Source organism: Leptodactylus fuscus, chromosome 5 (assembly GCF_031893055.1).
Source record: "Leptodactylus fuscus isolate aLepFus1 chromosome 5, aLepFus1.hap2, whole genome shotgun sequence".
Lineage (NCBI taxonomy): Eukaryota > Metazoa > Chordata > Amphibia > Anura > Leptodactylidae > Leptodactylus > Leptodactylus fuscus.
In genome coordinates, this window is record NC_134269.1 from 185,016,164 (window position 1) to 185,034,956 (window position 18,793).

Here is an 18,793-nt window from a genome sequence, read left to right on the forward strand (position 1 = left end):
GGTGGGAGGGGAATCAAATTTTTTTGGAGTTTGCCACGTGATGTTCGATTCGAATCGAACACATCGAACAGCCTGATATCCGATCGAACATGTGTTCGATAGAACACTGTTCGCTTATCTCTAATCATTATGCTTTTTTTCCCTTGAGCTGTGATGTCACAGTGTGCATCCTGGCTTATTTTGTGTGCATCATACATAGTTACATAGTTACATATGCTTGTTTTATTTGTATTATGATGTGCTGAATGGTCAGTGAGTAGAAGATGAATGAGTTATGACGTCACTGTGTGCATTGTGTCTTTACTGTGACATCACTGTGTGCATTGTGTCTTTACAGTGACATCACTGTGTGCATTATCCCTGTACTGTGACTTCACTGCGTGCATTGTGTCTTTACTGTGACATCACTGTGTGCATTATCCCTGTACTTTGACATCACTATGTGCGCTACCCCTGTTCTGTGACATCACTATTTAATATACTCACCTATTGTGATAGTGTGCATTGCCTCTGTGCATTTGGGAAATCAAAATAAAGTTTTTCATGTTCAGGATTTCTTGCTGAAGTTGGTTGGGGTAAAGTGGAACCTCACTCCAAGTTTTTCTTTGGGGCCTCATGGCTCTTTGTTACATCTTTGGTGGGATCCCAGCAGCTGAGCCCTCATTGATCATACAAGTTACGCCTATTCTGTAAGAAAACCCCTTTGAGGTGGACAATCCAACAAATTAACCTTTTAGCTTTTGTTACAAGTCTTGTGTATTCTTTGGGTCGTAGGTCACTGTACAGTATATTTCTTAGAACCAAAGAGACATGTAACATAAAAATATCAGTTCTTCCCAACAGACACCAAAGATTAGGCTTCCATTAAAAATCCCATTCACACAATGGAGGTCCTTTTAGTTTTCCCGGTCCTTTATCTCTGTTTTCCACCAGTTGTGTGCACAAGCCGCCCACGGCCAGACTCTTCTCTGAATGGCATACAGGATGTTTTGGGGAACGTCACTCCCCTGGCTGCTGGTAGCAGTCACATAATGAAGTGACTTGTGATCTTTAAGTTGTTGGGCAGTGTGAAAGACAAACACACACCACACTCCAGTGAGCAGAGAGTTGACATGTGTCACCGTGAATGACAAGCGGTGACAGATTTAACAAGTCAATTAATTTCATGACTGCTTTGGTGACTCTCGCACCACCCTGAGTGATATCCAAAGCCAGGAGTCGCATTATCAGCCAAATCCAAGATCATGTATTACATATATAAGTCATGTTTAAGTGGCAGCAGCATATATGGAAGGGGTTATTAGAGGTTTTAGGTAAGACATTAAACACTGTTCAGTACTTTTCTTTTACGGTTGACTTTCTGAGCTATATCTACCTAATCTTTACATGACGTGGGTGTCATTGGAGGAGATGCATCACGCCTTGGGTGCCATTTTTATGGTGTACAAGACATGAAAAAGTTGCAAATTTTTGTACAAAACCCCAACATGTGCAAAAATTTGCAACTTTTTCACTTCTGCTCCATTCTTGTAACTTTCCTGTCATAAATGATCTCTAAATGAAAGTAGGTAAAGATTAAAGATTCAGATTTCTGTTAAAGGGATCCTATCAGTCAGACACAATTTTTTGTAGGTACCATGTCGGAATAGCCTTAAGAAAGGCTATTCTTCTCCTACCTTTCGTCGTCTTCTCTGCGCCAACGTTCACCTACAATTCTGTTTCTTGTCAGTATGTAAATGAGTTCTTTCGCAGAACTGGGGGCGTTCCCAATGCTGCGAGAGAACTCTCCCCAGCGTCACCTCCTCTTCTTCAGCAGCGTCATCTTCAGCCTCTTCTTCCAGTGATGGCTTGTAATTTCTAGGCCTCGGGCCTTGGTCAGAGCAGAATGCGCATGCCCACAGGCCATGAGAAAATGGCCACTTACAATACTGTGCAAGCGGCCATTTTCTCATGGCCTGTGGGCATGTGCAGTCTGCTCTGCCCAAGGCCCGAGGCCTAGAATTTACAAGCCATCGCCGGAAGAAGAGGCTGAAGATGACGCTGCTGAAGAATAGGAGGCCGTGCTGGAGAGAGTTCTCTCGCAGCATTGTGGACGCCCCCAGTGCTGCGAAAGAACTCATTTACATACCGACAAGAACCGGGATTGTAAGCAAATGCCGGCACGGAGAAGACGACGAAAGGTAGGGGACGAATAGCCTTTCTTAAGGCTATTCCGACGTGGTACCTGCAAAAAATTGTGTCTGACTGATAGGATCCCTTTAAGATGTAAGTCCCAGCACAGGGTACGTGGTTTATGAGGAAGAGTGTGCCTAAATGAGGTGGACCCTTTGCCAGAGCGTGGGTTGTGACGAGTGGTATTGAAAATGCCAGTCTCCATAAACTTCCCCCAGTATGCCTGGTAGGACTGTTTTCTGGCATTTGAAGTATGAGGAACTCACAAATGTTTTGCACAAGTCGGATCTTGCAACAAAAATTTGCAACTTTTTTACGCCACGCTCGCACTTTCCTGGCACAGTGGCCCTAAAGAGGGTGCGTCTAATTTATGAGGAAGCATGAGTCTTCATAAATCTACTCTATTGACTTATTCACTCATTGACTCACCAGTCCTACTAAAGATGAGTTATTATATGGAATAGTGAACCCTATCTGGCATCCAGATAGTAACATAGAAAAGCTGCCCAGACATTTTAGGTAAGTGGCAGCTGAATGCGGCTCCACCCTTTCCATGCACATTCACCTAGCGGCTGTGCGTTTCCAATGAGGACAGGGGAATAAGTCAGTGCTGGACTTCTTAGGAGGTCACTTATTACATTCATAATTTTTCTTTCCCCCAACATCTGCCATTAGGAAACATTCTTACAGATGACAGTTGTTCTTTTGATTGTTCATCCTTAGATTTCGGCCTTTCTTGGGCAATGTACTATAGATATATTGTAATCCCAACACATCCAGACACCTGGCCATATACTTACAATAGCTGTCACCCAAACAGCTACTACCTCTGGTGGTGCCTACGTTCCTTGAATACAAACAATTGGCATGTTTCCTTTATTTCTCCCATATATGTCCATTGAACATTGCCTGGACCCGCTAACGTAGACAGGTTTTGTCAACCTTAGTCTAATGTGCAGGGCCATTGTTACATATTATACTTTTACCAATCCATTGAAGACCAATTTCTCCTACATCCCAGCAGCCTTATTTTACGTGCCGTGTCACCGCAGTAGGTACTAAAAAGAATATTCTGACAAATCTGATACACAGGTGTCTTATAGGAAAGAGAGGGAAAAGCAAATAGCGGGATGTTTGTTTAAGAAAGGGAAGTCATAGTTTTTGCTTTGATGAGTTTTAGCCACATGCATTAGATGAAAGCATACATCCGCTATTTGCTGTAGATTTTGTTTAACTATTTAGTCTTTTCATACCTAAGCAAAGTGCAATGGGTCTCACATAATAGCAGAACTACATTAAGCCTATCTCAGTGTTTGTTCCTCACATCAAGTTCTCGAACAGGATTCGAAAGACATGGTTGGTTTCGCCAAGAATTTGAAGAAGTTTTTGAATGAATGCAGCCATGTATTTAGAATCCTGTGCAGGCTCCTATAAGTCCTATAACATAGCTGTGTGTAGCACTTTACATGTAAAAGTATATTTGCCAATCCACTCAGCAAAAATACATCTCCACCCAAAAGTAAAAAAAAAAAGCAAAACTCAAAAGTTATGAACTGGACCATAAGGAGAACAGTTTGTTAAAGATTTCATTCAGATTGTTGAAGAGAAACCACAAATAGGGCGTTTCTTGGCTAAGTTCCCGATTAGGAACAAGCTAACCGGTTTTCAATACTTAGTCAGCATTACCATTGTTTTTTTTATTATTTTTTTAGCCTTTGGCTTCAAAAGTTTGGTATGTGGCTTTTATATTAAATTCTTTGTGGATACTTACCCTGCAAGTTTGATCATTTTTTGGTAAAATAAGAACAATCTAGAATACAACTGGATCTACAAGTGCGCTAAATCTCTATATACTGTATAGCTGAGAAATCCATTTGTACAGATGCATTATAGATGTGAGATCACTCTGTATGAAAAAATAAATCCAACTAGTCCATCTTAATTAAGTTAGAATTGCCTGTTAGCTTCAGCCGATATATGTTATTTAACACTTTGTTATCTGGCCAGACTATATTTTAATTTATAAATGTATGGTTTTTTACTTACAGGGAGAAGCCCCACAATGGTTGGCCTTACCGCCACCCAAATAATCCTGGTTATCGCCATATTGCTGCTTCATTACACAACTTGTGAACAAAGAGCCAACAGTGAAGATTCTTCTTCTTTGAGTTTCACCCAGAGTTTGTATCACACAACCATCCATGAAAATTCTGCTCCTAAGGCCTATGTATTGACTCAAGTAAAGATGGGTGTTTACTTGAAGGATCCTCAATGGACGGTAAAGTATCAGATTGTATCTGGAGACCCAACTGGACTTTTTAAAACAGAGGAGATGGTGGTTGGAGATTTCTGCTTTTTACGCATAAGGATAAGAAGCGGCAATACTGCCCTATTAAATAGGGAGGTTAAAGACAATTATCAGCTTCTCATTGCTGCCTCAGAGAAATCCTTGGATTATGAAGCACAGGCTAAGGTTACAATCCAAATTTTAGATATGAATGATTTAAGGCCTCTCTTCTCAACAACATCCTACAAATTTACCATTAGTGAAGATGCTCCTCTTAAGACTGTCCTTGGTAAGATAAGTGCTACAGATGCTGATTTGGGTCAGAACGCTATGTTCTACTACACCTTGACCACCAAATCCTCATTCTTCAGTATCCATCCAACAAGTGGTATTGTGATGTTAATCGGACACTTAAATGCAACACAAAGCAATCTCCACAAACTGGAAATTTTAGCCGTTGACCGTATGAGAAAAATTGCAGAGGGCAATGGATTTGGTAATGTAGCTTCCATGGATGTACTTGTGCAACCAGCTATACGGAAGCCTCCTTTCTTCTCGTCCGTTACAACGGCCATAGCTGATTCATCAGAGAGGCTCCTGTATGCTACCCTGGTCATGGACTTCTTAGATCCTGGGTGCAGCATAGATTCTGTTGAGATCGTAGATGGAGATCCCTTTGGTTACTTTAAAGTTCTAAGGTCTTATGTAGGGAAAAATGAATTTACTGTAGTATCAACCGCACAGATAAATTGGCTGGACCACTCTCAAGGCTTTAATCTAAGCCTTAGAGCCAAAGACAAAAGCAAGCCACCTGTTTATTCCCCCCTTAAAACCATTTACATCCCTCCATGGAGATATGCCATAGCAAAATTTGAACAAGATATCTATAAAGTGCAAATTAGTGAATGTTCCCCACCAGGTACTCGCGTTACTACGGTAAAAATTCATCCTACAGCTCCATCGAGTGAATATTATTTGAAAACATCTACGGATAAATTTCGACTTATGAGCAAAAGTGGTTTGATTTTCACCACTAAACATATGGATATTAAAGATCAGTCTCAGTTCCATTTAGAGGTTGCTGCACTTGATGGCCAGGTCTCCACTACTGTTATTGTTGACCTTATAGACTGCAATAATCATTCCCCTGTGTTCACTCTGTCCAAGTATGAGGGAACTTTCACCGAAAATTCTCCAATTGGAACAAAGATATTAAAAGTTTCTGCAAATGATGCAGACCAGGGGAACAATGGCAAAGTAAATTACAAGCTGGTTAGTCCAAAATCGGCTCCATTTGTAATCGACCCAATAACAGGAGTCATTTCTAACAGGCAGGTGCTTGACTATGAGTTAAATCAAAGAATATACAATCTAAAAGTTTGGGCATCCGATCTGGGCACACCTTATCGTAGACAAAGTGAAGTCTACATTTCTGTTATTATGAGCAATCTGAATGACAATGCTCCTGTTTTTGAGAAGATCAACTGCAATATAAACATCACAAGAGATATGTCTATTGGGGAGAAGGTAGTTGAGCTCTCCGCAGTGGATGAGGACGAGCTTCAGACTATACAGTACCAAATTCTATCTGGCAATGAACTACAGAAATTTCGGATAGACCCCACATCTGGAGAAATTAGAATCAGAAGTGACTTGTATGATCTCCCATTTTCACATCCTTATTTCTCACTAGTTGTCAGAGCTAGCGATGGAGAAAACTATGCTGTGCCCACATTTATCAATATCACCATATTAAATGAAGGTTCTCCCAAATCTGTACATTGTGAAGAAACGGGCGTGGTTAACAAAATAATGGAAAACAAGAGAAACCACTTCAGTTTGCAACCTGAAAAGCAAACCTATGAGGAGGACACACCATTTAACAATCATCTGATAAATAGTCATGCACCTCATTTTGATGACAATTTTCCAGTATCTATTGATGTGACCGAGGATACAGTTGTCAATTCTTCCATTGCTTTGTTGACTGCCATTGACCTGGATACTGGTTTTAATGGCAAACTAGTCTATGTAATATCTGATGGAAGTTACGATGGGTGCTTTGACATCAACATGGAAACCGGGGCACTGATGGTCTCTTCACCCTTAGACCATGAATCCACAAGTTCATATATTCTTAACATTACAGTTTATGACCTTGGGGTGCCTCAAAAATCATCTTGGAAAATTCTAGCTATTAACGTGTTGGACGTAAATGATAATGAACCAAAGTTTCCTACATCTGGATATTGTGTGAGGATACGGGAGGATGCTAAGATTGGCAGTGTTGTTGTTAAAGTAAAGGCAGATGACATTGACAAGGAAGACAATGGTCGGGTAAGGTATTCGCTTTTGACGCCAACTGATAAGTTTTCCATTGACAGTGTCACAGGTGACTTAATGGTTAAGAGCATGCTGGACAGAGAGCTGCTGCCAAAATATAAACTCAAAGTGGAAGCCAGGGATCAGTCAAAGAAAGGCAGGCAACTTTTTTCTGTCACTGATGTGGTTATAACATTGGAAGATGTCAACGACAATGCCCCATATTGCCGGCCAGTAACGGCACATGTTAAAATTTCAGAGGACATACCCGTAGGAACTGTTGTATACTTTGTGGATGCTCAGGACTTTGACACTGGACCCAATGGAGATGTGTCTTACTCTCTTATCAACAATGAGCAAGGCATTTTTCATGTGGAAAAATTAACTGGAGCTCTGGTCTTAGAGAAGGAACTTGACTATGAGACTAAATCATTCTACAATTTGACTGTCCGAGCTACAGATGCTGGACAACCATTCCCACATTCTTCTGTATGCCATGTAGAGGTGGAAGTGCTGGATGTAAATGAAAATCTAAAACCACCATCATTTAAAAATTTTGTCTTCTCTGTATCAGTATTGGAAAACTCTCCACCTGGGACACAAATCCTTTCAATCACGGCTCAGGACACGGATAAAGGAAAAGACGGCGAAATACGTTATTCCATAAAGGATGGAACAGATCTCTCAGTTTTCAGCATAGATGAGGAGACAGGTGAGTTAAGGCTGGTTCAAGTCTCTAATAGTCTAATATTTTTCCCGATATGACATAATTCAATTCATTGTAACTTTATTTGTTTCATCTTTGGATATTTCCTATGGCTACTTTTGGTGTATATCTTGGGAGCATTTTATAATGTGTTTGCCAAACATAGGCTAAGATAGAAATTCTTTAAATGGTACAAAAAGATAAAGGGACAAGTATCAATACTGTGTTGAATTGAAGAATTGTACGGGCGGCCATAATCATTAGATTAGGATCTAGAGTTGCCAATTCTGGTGGATCAATAGACATCTAATACATATCAAGTGTCCTCATTTTTCCTAAATGGCAGATTTAATGGGAAACGAAGATTGGGTTGTTGGATTTCAATAATTATTGTGTTCTCAAGGGGAATAAGCAGCTGCCAGAGGGGTCTGACAATGGTTTGGGGCTGTTCACACGGAAGAATTTACAACTGATTTTGAGGCAGATTCCCCTGAAAACGGCCTCATATTGTTTTCAATAGGAGGCAATGAAGGGTTGTTGTTTTTTTCGAGGTATTTGAGGCTACATCAGCATGGAAAACTGGCAATGCAAAGCTGAAATTTTGAGAAGAATCTGAGGAGGGAGAGTGCTTTATATTCTTCTCCAAATTCCATTGTGAGAACAGGGTCTTACTATAAGTGTGCACTTAAATGGCCCGAAGGCAGGAGGAACAGTTGTCTGCCCCAAGCTGTCAGAAGTCTATGGTCACTCTTGATAATCTTCATATGTATTACGTGGAGGATTTAAAGTGGTTGGCGACTCTCAGACCAACAATTGACAATTGACGGTCCATGGTCATGTGATTTACGGTCCATGGTCATGTGATGAGCACACAGGAGTTGCTCGTTACAGTCACAGCACAGTAATCTGCCTGGTAATCAGCTGTGCACCTGTGTGCTCATCACATGACCATGGACTATAAATCACATGACCATGGACTATAAATCACATGACCATGGACTGTAAATCACATGACCATGGACTGTAAATCACATGACCATGGACCGTAAATCACATGACCATGGTCAGAGTTTTATCCTCTAGAAGTAACAGAATGAATGACAGCAAGCAGAGATCTAGTAAACCATGAGGACTTGATACAGAAAGTATATTGGAAAATTGTACAACTTTTTATTGTACATGTGTCAATATTAGTCTGAAAGTGGCCAACCCCTTTAACTACAGGATAGTCAACTTGGCATTAAAAGAATTTAATGAGATTATTTAAAGACATTCTATAAAGGTTTAATAGTGAAAGTCTTGCCCAGGGGTTGTGTCTTATATAAGGTCCCATGTATAAGACCGAATGTGGGAGTGAGTTTGCAGTGGAATGCACTTAGATGATGCTTGGAGTGACATCCGAGTGTATTCCATAATGCATTCACGTCTATGGGGAGGTGTTCTGATCCATTACGCTGCAAACTCAGCTCCCCATCGTAAGCTCACACGGTCACGTGCATGGGGCCTAATATGTAGAAAATCCTATATTATCAAAGTCCACTGATGGCCGTTTAGCTGTAATTCTATGTATTATAAATGTGTGATCTAACTCTAGATTTACCTTTCAGGATCAATCCGGATAGAGGCTCCTTTAGACCGGGAGGTTATTTCACGCTACTGGTTGACCATTTGTGCTACAGATTTGGGTTCCATTCCTTTATCTTCTGTGGCTGAAGTCTACATTGAAGTTGCAGATGTCAATGATAACATCCCTCAGTTATCCAAGCCTGTATTCTATGCCTCCGTGCCTGAAAATTCTCCACCGGATGTTTCCGTCCTTCAGCTACATGCTACTGATGCAGACTCTGTTTCAGCTGGGAAACTTTCCTTTTTTTTCTCTAGTGTAAATAATCAAGGCTTTTTCACATTAAATCCAAGTACAGGTAAGATATTGGACCAATTGGTATTTTCCGTAGTTTTCTCCATAGGTTTTTAAGGTTATGAATTTTTGTGTTACTGCCAGCCCAGTACCTAGTCACAAAGATACCGTATGAATGGAAGCCAAAACAGTTACAATCTAGTACTGTAGAGATGTATTAAAAATGTGTTTGTCATAGACTGGTGCTTCTCCATATTCCTAAATCAAGTACCCCTTACTCACATTAATACATTTCATTAAAGTACTGTCTATACTCGAGTATAAGCCGACCTGAATATAAGCCAAGGCCCCTAATTTTACCACAAGAAACTGGGAAAACTTATTGACTCGAGTATAAGCCTAGGGGGGGAAATGCAGCAGCTACTGGAAAATTTCAAAAATTAAAATGGGCGGAGTTTTTGGGTGCAGTAGTTGCTGGGTGCAGGGAAAGGGGATGGGGTATTTTGGTTGTCTGTCTGCCCCTTCCCTGAGCTTGAGGACTGAGTTTTTTCCCCCACTTGTAATTCAGCCTGGCTGAATATAGGGTATCTGCAGTGCTTCTATTAACCCCTCTCCGACGGAAGTGGAGCACTGCAGATACCCTATATTCAGTAGACCGGGCACTGTCAGACACAGGGATACCTAATGTGTTTGTGTTTCACAGTCATCTTCTACTTTTATATGTATTTTAGGGAAAGGAGGGATTTACAACTTTTATTTACTTCATTTTTTTAAAGCTTCTTTTTTTCCCCCACTATTTTATGGGAGATTCTATACATTGATATTGTGGCTGGTCATAGACCCCCCCCCCCCTAAAAAAAAAAAAATAATAATATTTTTTTTTTTTTTGCTGACCCGAGTATAAGCCGAGGGGGGCTTTTTCAGCAAAAGGACTGTGCTGAAAAATTTAACTTATACTCGAGTATATACGGTGCCCCAAAGGCTATAGAAAAATAATAAAATTATATATATAATAATAATTTTAATAAAACATATACTGTTTATATATTGTGGGGAAGGTAGCTCGGTAGAATCAGTCTTGCGGACCCAACCAGGGTCACAAAATATGCAGGAAACAGGTTTATTTAGAAAAAAGGGTTGCAGACAACAGGACTAGGTTTTTAATGATTCTTTTCTGCCATTTCTGTTGCACAGTTGTATACAATACTGTATAGTTTAGGAGCCACAGAGGAGCTATTTGCCTGTAGAAAAAGTATCATATCTGTTGGCAAAAGCCACACATGACATGTAAATAGGCCTGAGAGGAGACATAACGTCCTTTCTCAAGACCCTTGCAATAGTTCCAAGCCACAAAATATAGATATGGATATTACATTTTTCATTAATGCTTATCAATGCTGTCAAAAATCCCAAGAACAAGTTAAAAGGATCAAAAATAATCAGAAATGAAGGAGAACAATTTATTCAGACTACTATAGCTTCTGATACTACCGGACTCATCACGTCTTAAACCTGTCCTGCACCCTTGACTTCTCCTTGTTAATCTTCCTCCTTCATAAGACCACTCCCAAAACCGCACACTGATCCCCACTCTGATCCGCTGTGTACTATGAAACAGCTTAGAAGAGTGACGCTGCTGAAAATGTCTGTCTTCCATGCTTACACTTTCGCTGTAAATTACGGTTTGATCACTCGCAGCCCATCTCTTTTTCATGAGTGCATTAATGTAGAACAAAAGGCGTCTTTAAAAATGCATTTCGGGCCTTGGCGTTCACATCATACAGATCTCTCTTTCTAGGAAGCATTGTTGTAAGGCTTGTGGGAACAGATGCTTCATGCATGGTAAGCGTTTTATGACATTTAGACTGTATAGAATATATATAATAGGAGTAAAGTTGTAGGGGGCTACATTTGCATCAGGTTCTCCACGGGCCTGAGAGCCCCTCTGTAAATGTGGTGGAACGGTAGTACTTTATATAGTTACAGATATAATAGTTTGGGGTCCCTGGTCCATATTCTGTATTGTAGTCCAGGTGCTTATGCCTTTGTACTTCAGCCTAAATAATAAATAGGGTATACATTCACAATGTTGCTGGTTGTCATTGGGAACAGTAAAAATTCTCGAAGATCAATATATAAAGCAAATGCCAGAGGTGGAAAAATTTTATTTGGTTTATTCATAAATTCATCAATTTTTCATACGGCACGATCTAAAAATTGCTTTGTGTTCTCCAAAAGTTGCTAGCCATATATGAGAAGCCATGTGGTTAGTTACCCAAAGTCAGACAAACTAGACTGTATGCTTCACTGTTTCTGTGACCTTATTTCGGGTCTTGATACTCTGTTGACTCCAGGACTTTGGTACATGGTGGCTGTCTGGTACCTTTTGTTCATTTTCAGATGGTAGCTGGTAACCAGGGTCAAAAGGCAAGTACCTGCACCAAAGGGAAACACAGAAACATGGTCACAGTACTGGACAGGGTCAAGTCAGAAGTCAAATTATTTTCAATCAGTCTAGCTGGCCAAGCATGAGTCCTAAAAATGGGGTAATACAGGCCATCAGACATCCCTGGCAGTGGCGACTTTTCTTTCCTGAGAACAAAAAAGTTGGGCATATTGAAATCCAGCAGCCTTGCCCATCATTTCCCCAACACCTACTGTCAGGGAAGGAGGCCCTATACACTTTGGCCATTAGTGGATTTGGCCAACGTAAACCAAATATTATGGCCAGATTTATACAGGCAGAAAACTTGCCAGGCTCAGTAACGGTAGAGGTAGAAATCCATTTATGAGATGTTGAAGAGGTAGAGTAATCAGGAAACAATAGACATAGACAAAACAAGGTAAACCATTGGACAACACTCCAGATAGAAGGACACTAAGTTTATAACATCATAGGTGTGCACTTGGGTATAAATAAGTGAGAGTTATGTGAATGACGTCTTTATCTTTGGGTGTAGCTAGAGATTTTTTTGCACCATCTTCTGCTCTGGAATAAATCTCCACCCAATGCATAAAAAATAGATGGAGTTCGCGACATTGTAAAAATTAGTGAAAGTTTGGATGTTCTCCGTGATCAGCAGATTAGAAGGATTTCTTACCTGGAATAACACTAAATTAGGCCAGGGCAACACATAGCGAATCCCAACCCATATTGCGGTAAATTAAGCGCAGCACTCAATTATACCTACAGAAACACAGGCGGTTTCCCTATAGGTATAATTGAAGCAGAAAGTCCGCAGAGGAAACCTCGGTGGACTTTCTGTGAAAAGCGCTGCTGAAAAAATTGTGATGTGTTGCCGCTGTGGTTTTTCCCACATCACTTTTTTGTTGGGAGATGCTATGTGGGGCCTTAGCCGTAGAGGGGTGTTTGTATTGCAAAATGTATTGTTACGCTATCTAATGACATTATGATGAGTGAGGTAGGGTCTCATCTCTTGGATCCCACTGATGATGACCGCTAAGAGATCTAGCTTCATCTGCTATTCCTCATACAATAGTTAACTCCTTCATTGTGAGCACCAGTGGGGGTCCCAGAAGTCAAACCACTACAGTAAGTACCTGATGCCATTTCCTAGAAATATTCCACCATTTACTCTCATGGTCATTCCCCTATAACTCACGGATTTAGCTTTTGTTTGCTCCCCCTCTGAGAGAATAACTATCAGGTTAGGAGGCAGTATTATCATCTATGGGGCCCTGTAACTGGGTGTAGAAGGGCACCTTCACTCTTAAAGGAGCCTTAAAAGTATTTAGTTAGTGATATCTGTGTTATTTGCTGGAGGAATCTAGATAAAGGAGGTGAAAAGCCTCAGATAACTGAAAGCATGGCTGAGAATCTACTGCTCAGGGGGGTTTCAACCACTCCATGTTCAATCTGTGTTTTGTTTTTTGTTTTTTTAATTTATGCTTACTTATATAGCACCATCATATTCCACACCGCTTTACAGACTTTGTCAATAACTGTCTCTTATAGGGCTCACAATCTACATTCCCTATCAGTATGTATTCGGAAAACCCACACAAACACGAGGAGAACATACAAACTCCTTGCAGATGTTGTCCTTGGCAGGATTTGAACCCAAGACTTCAGCACTGCAAGGCTACAGTGCTAACCACTAAGTAGCTTAGTGTGGTTCTGCTGAAGGAAGTGAGGGAGTTACTGGACCCCAACATATCAACTCAACCGTGCAGATAGATTGATTCTGGTGACCACAACCTAACATTGGTTTTCACTTCTAAATTGGTGCCCCTGTTGCCAAAGTATTTCCTTTTCAATATGCAAATTATATTTTTGGAGTAACAGCAATGCCCTCAATGCTATTTGAGTTTGGTGACCCTAGCCTATCTATCTGGGTTCTGATGAGAGATTCCCTATAAGCTGGCCTAAAGATGGCCATGCAAAAATTGGTTGATAGTTATTTCTCCGAAATCCCACTACACACATGCACGCTGAGGTTGGCCAAGCATACATGTGTTCTCAGCAGGGAGAGGGAAATAGGTTGAAGGTACAAACTTTTGGTAGCAGCTTTTCTTCCTTGAGAGCAAATGGTCAAGATGATTGCGACCATCTTCCCCTCCCCGTCATCTGGCACTGGAGGAAAGTCTGGACACTCCATGTTACATGGTCTGCTGGTCCTACCTGTATCACTGGGCACAGCTGACGTGTCTATGGTGTATGGCCACTTGAGACATGCTGAGCACACCTGGTGGAAACTTATCTCCTAAGGAACAATAGTTGGAGAATGCTGAAATCCAATATGCCAGATCCTTCTTTCCCTAACATCAAACTAGGAAACCCTAATACTAAGGCTATCCTGCCAAGTTTCGGTCATGTTGTATCTAGCATGTATGACAAGATTGGGATGCCATTGGCTATAGGAATGGTATTGCCCACTCTCTCGCTCCCTCTTACGAATACCTTTGTGTTATTAAACTATATTATTAATTTTATATATAATTATATATATAAATATAAATATATATATATTATAAATTATAAATATATAATTATATATAAAATATATATTATATTTTATATATAATATATGGCACCATGATGGCAGGAGAGTGGGCACAGCTAATTGTACCCATTCTGTCATAAGCAGAGCTGATCCATCGCCACATACCATGCTCTATCTATCTGATCACAAGACACAAGGACTATTGTCAGGGATGAACCTGGATTTTCTATACTCTATTGTTCACCTCTTTGGCATTACAACATATAACCTCAATTTTAGCAGAAAAAGCCTCCAGTGAGTGAAAATGACAAATACTGCTGTGTTCACTTCTCACTTGTGGACTTGTACGTAATTGAGGGAGGCGGCAGTTGAAATGTGTGTTTTAGAAACAAAAGCCTGAAGGATTTGTAGGAGATGTGCAGTCTATCGGCAGGTTGGGTCTTGTTTGGTACAAGGGTTAGAGCCTGCTGAGCGCTACACAGGCGGCACAATGTGCTGAGAACCTTACAAGGAGATGGGACATTGTGTTCCTGTAGTTCTTTGCTCCCTCCAGGGTCGGACTGGCCCACCGAAGAACTAGACAATCCTTTGGTAGACTCTGATACAATAATAGGATCCAAGGCTCCAGCAGAAGACAACCCATATGGAGATGACATTGGAGCCAATCGCTTATAAATACCGCATTGGATTGTCCATGGGTATAGGGGGTGCAGCAGTAGCACTTGCTATCGGACTTTGGACTTTGAGGGACTCTGTCATATAAAATATATCACTATTGTAAGTTTCACAAGGTGGAGAGGGGCCCATGTACAGATTTTGCATTGGGCCCATGAGCTTCAAGTTATGCCTCTGAGATCATCCATAAATAACTCAATAAACCTTGATATGTCTTATCCGTACAATAATAGTAACTTACATTACCATGCACTGTTATGTGGACCTGTACATTTCCTGTACAGATGGAGGATTGCCCATTATCCCATGGATCTGTATACATGGATGCATCTTATTAGTGTCTAGAAGAAAATACTACCCTAATGGAGAACTGCACATCCTTCATGCCCACTAAAGGAAAACTTGGCCACCATATTATGGCTCTGCTCCATTCACAACTGGTTGGAAGCCATAATATAGTCATATACATGAGCCATAAAGTTGCTAGCTCACACCGATATTCATTGAATTGCTGCAAGAACAGTTAGTGAGTTGGGAATATCCCACCAATCTATATGGCAGTCTTCTGCAATGGGTTAAATTGTTCTGTCAATCATGTTTTAAGCTGACCGTTAACCCTTTCCTGATTGGATAGGTCAGCACTTTATTTAATATGTTGCGTGACACTGTATTTATGAAAGTGAACCTTATAGATTTGACGGCACAGAACATCTCTGGGATTAAACCTCTGACCTGCTAAGTCTTCCCTCTTAGATCTTCCTTATAATTGGGGTTAATGTTGTCATACAGTTGCATCATTTAAAGAGCTCTTTGACAGTCATGAGCTCCGCTGACTGGTTAGGTCACAGTTTAAAGTGACATTGAGGCCAATAAATAAGCACCTGCACAATGTTCCTTAAAGGGGTTGTCCTAGATGCAGCCAGCAGAGGAAGATTCTAAAAAAACCAATGCACTTATACCTACACGCATCCATTCCTGCCAGACACTTCACTTGCTCTGTTTCTATACAGAGCAGCTTCAGCATTGACAACACATTGACTGGACTGCTGCAGCCAAATGCAACTCTAAGGCTGGGGCCCCAGGGGCCGGAAACACCGCAATTTGCCGAAAATTGCAGCGTTTTACAGTACTTGCAAAGTGGATGGGATTCGTGCGAATCCCATGCCCACTTTGCGGTAAAAACCGCAACGCGGACATGCAGCGATTTCCAAAACAGGCGCGGTTTTGGAAATCACAGCATGTCAATTATATCTATGGAAACGTTAGTGGCTTTCCTGTAAATATAATGGTAACAGAAAGTCCGCGGAGGAAAACTCTGTGAACTTTCTGTTCAAAGCTCTGTGGGAAGAAACGCGATGCGTTCCAGCTGCGGATCATCCTGTGAGGCCTAAGGCTGAGGCCCTACGTTGAGGAAAAGCAGCTTATTTTTTTGAAGATTTTGCTGCGTTTTTTTGAGCGAAAGCGAAGAATGGCAGTATAGGAGTAAGGCACATGCTGATGACACAGTATAGTAATAATGCACACAGTGATGTCACAGTAGGGATAATGCACATAGTAATGTAATAGTATAGGGATAATGCTATCTAGTGATATGTTCAATTACACTAAGTTCACACCAGTGTTTGGTGACCTCATGATTGGAAACCTGATCCGTTTATAAGTGATTAACTGTGGAAACCCACAAACCCTATAGACTGTAATAGGGATGGGGATCAGAATCTTTGAGCAGAGATCAGGCGCAGGTATGAACTTAGCCTTAGACTAAGGCCCATGGGACGTCCTGCAGCAAAAAAGCAGTTCTTCCCGCAGCGCTTTAGACAGAACGTTTGCAGAATTTTCCTCCGCAGACTTTCTGTTACAATTATACCTAAGGGGAAGCTGCCAGCATTTCCATAGGTATAATTGACATGCTGCAATTTCCAAAAACGTGCCGATTTTGGAAATTGCAATGTGTCTGTACCGCAATTTTTACCACAAAGTAGGCATGGGATTTGTTAGAATCTCATCCACTTTGCCCTTAGGGTGCATGCACACTACGTAACGCCGGGCGTGTATGAGAGCCGTACACGCCGGCGTTACAGCAGGGCTGCCGAACACTTCCCATTCACTTCAATGGGAGCGCTCGTAAACGCCGCTGTTACGAGCGCTCCCATTGAAGTGAATGGGAAGTGTTCGGCAGTCTGCCGTAATGCCGGCGTGTACGGCTCTCATACACGCCCGGCGTTACGTAGTGTGCATGCACCCTTACTGTAAAATGACGCAATTTTTTCCTGTGGCCAAAATCGCAGCGTTTCTGTCCCGTGGGGCCCTGGCCTCAGAGGAGTTTTCAATCTCTGACATATATGGCATATTGGAAAGATGTCAGATAAATGAGCTGCCAATCCACATAGGGGTCACTGAATCTCATCTGTGACTGGTGATGTGGCCTGCAGACATCAGACCTGTAGATATGCCATAAATGATCAGAAATAGGAATATTCCTTTAAGCCTACCCAGAGAGAAGCCCTAAACACACTTTCAGTCACATATATAACGGAATTTGCAGATGTTTTCTGTAACCCAAGTCAATGCAAAGCTAAAAGACGCCGAAGTAGACAAGAGGTTGCATGCTCGACATATCCAGCTGCACTGCATACAATATATAGAGTGTAGAATCCACCATGAATCGGTGCCAACACTTTTGATGGCTCCTTTGTTTGGAGAATATTTGGGGTTAGGCGAAGCTATTTTCTGCTTGTCTGCACCCAGCACCTACAGATTCTTTATTTGTAATAGTAAACATTATACCATGGGGAACTTTTTCATGTTGGCATTGATAGGCTCTCCTGTCTGAAGTAGGTTAAGCCCTAAAATTCCTGGCTTTCTTTCACACAGATAAACAGCCCAACAACCCCTGGTGAAAGGTTGTGCTTAACAAATAACAATACCCAGCTGATCCTCCTTCTGCCTGTCCTGACATGAGCTGCGAGCTAACAATGTGGAGTAACTATTCACTATGGCTGTAGGCACAATGCTCCCCTCCCACACAGCTGTGTCCTTTCAAGCCTCTGTACCTGTACATAAAGGAAGAGCGGCCTGCATAGACTCTCTATTAAAGGCGACCAGTACCATAGGGTCTGGGTTTATAGCTTTGATCAGATTTAGGATTCTACATTATTGTTTGGTCATTGTCAGGTTGTCCGTGCAGATAGTTTCCATCATTTATTGGTGGCCATTTTATTAAAGGGTCACACTCAACTTCTAATGTGATATGTAGACAGGATACTATAGACCAGACTGATACATAGCTTCTGTGTAAAAAGATTCTAACTTGTCGTGTATTACTCTAAATTTCAGTTCTTTCAGTATTTAGGGATCCAGTGGACTGAGCTAGACCACCCATTGGACTCCTAAACCTAAGAATAATGGAGGCTTAGCATCTGAAAACCAAATATAGCAATTATATATAGCAATCTGCTATGCTCCACCTGCTCAATAACATGTCGCCTACAGATTGGACAGCATTTGCAATGTGTCAGGTTATGGTATTCTTGGCACTATGAAGAGTAGGCTCCGTTTAGTAATCAGTCTAGTTTGCAACATGCCGCTGAAAATTTAAGGGGGTGGTCCAGGATTACAATAATAAGGCTGCTTTCTTCCAAAAACAGTGACACACGTGTCCATAGGTGGTATGTTGTATTACAGCTAAGCCTCATTCACTTCAATGGAATTAAATTAACAAGAACAACCCATGAACTAGTGCAGTGATGTCTCTAGAAGAAATCAACTATGTTGTCCTATGTAGTAAAAGCCCGTTACAGCCCAAGAAT

The 18,793-nt window shown here is 41.2% G+C and overlaps 1 protein-coding gene across 1 annotated transcript in view; it reads left to right on the forward strand.

Annotated features, from left to right (window-relative positions):
- The window catches only part of FAT2 (FAT atypical cadherin 2), an 84,744-nt gene that overhangs the window by 36,244 nt on the left and 29,707 nt on the right, over positions 1-18,793 (forward strand). The window contains exons 2-3 of the mRNA XM_075274819.1: positions 4,221-7,493; positions 9,095-9,409. Coding sequence (XP_075130920.1) covers positions 4,235-7,493; positions 9,095-9,409 — 3,574 coding nt within the window. The 5' untranslated portion in view covers positions 4,221-4,234. The remainder of the gene's footprint in view (positions 1-4,220; positions 7,494-9,094; positions 9,410-18,793) is intronic.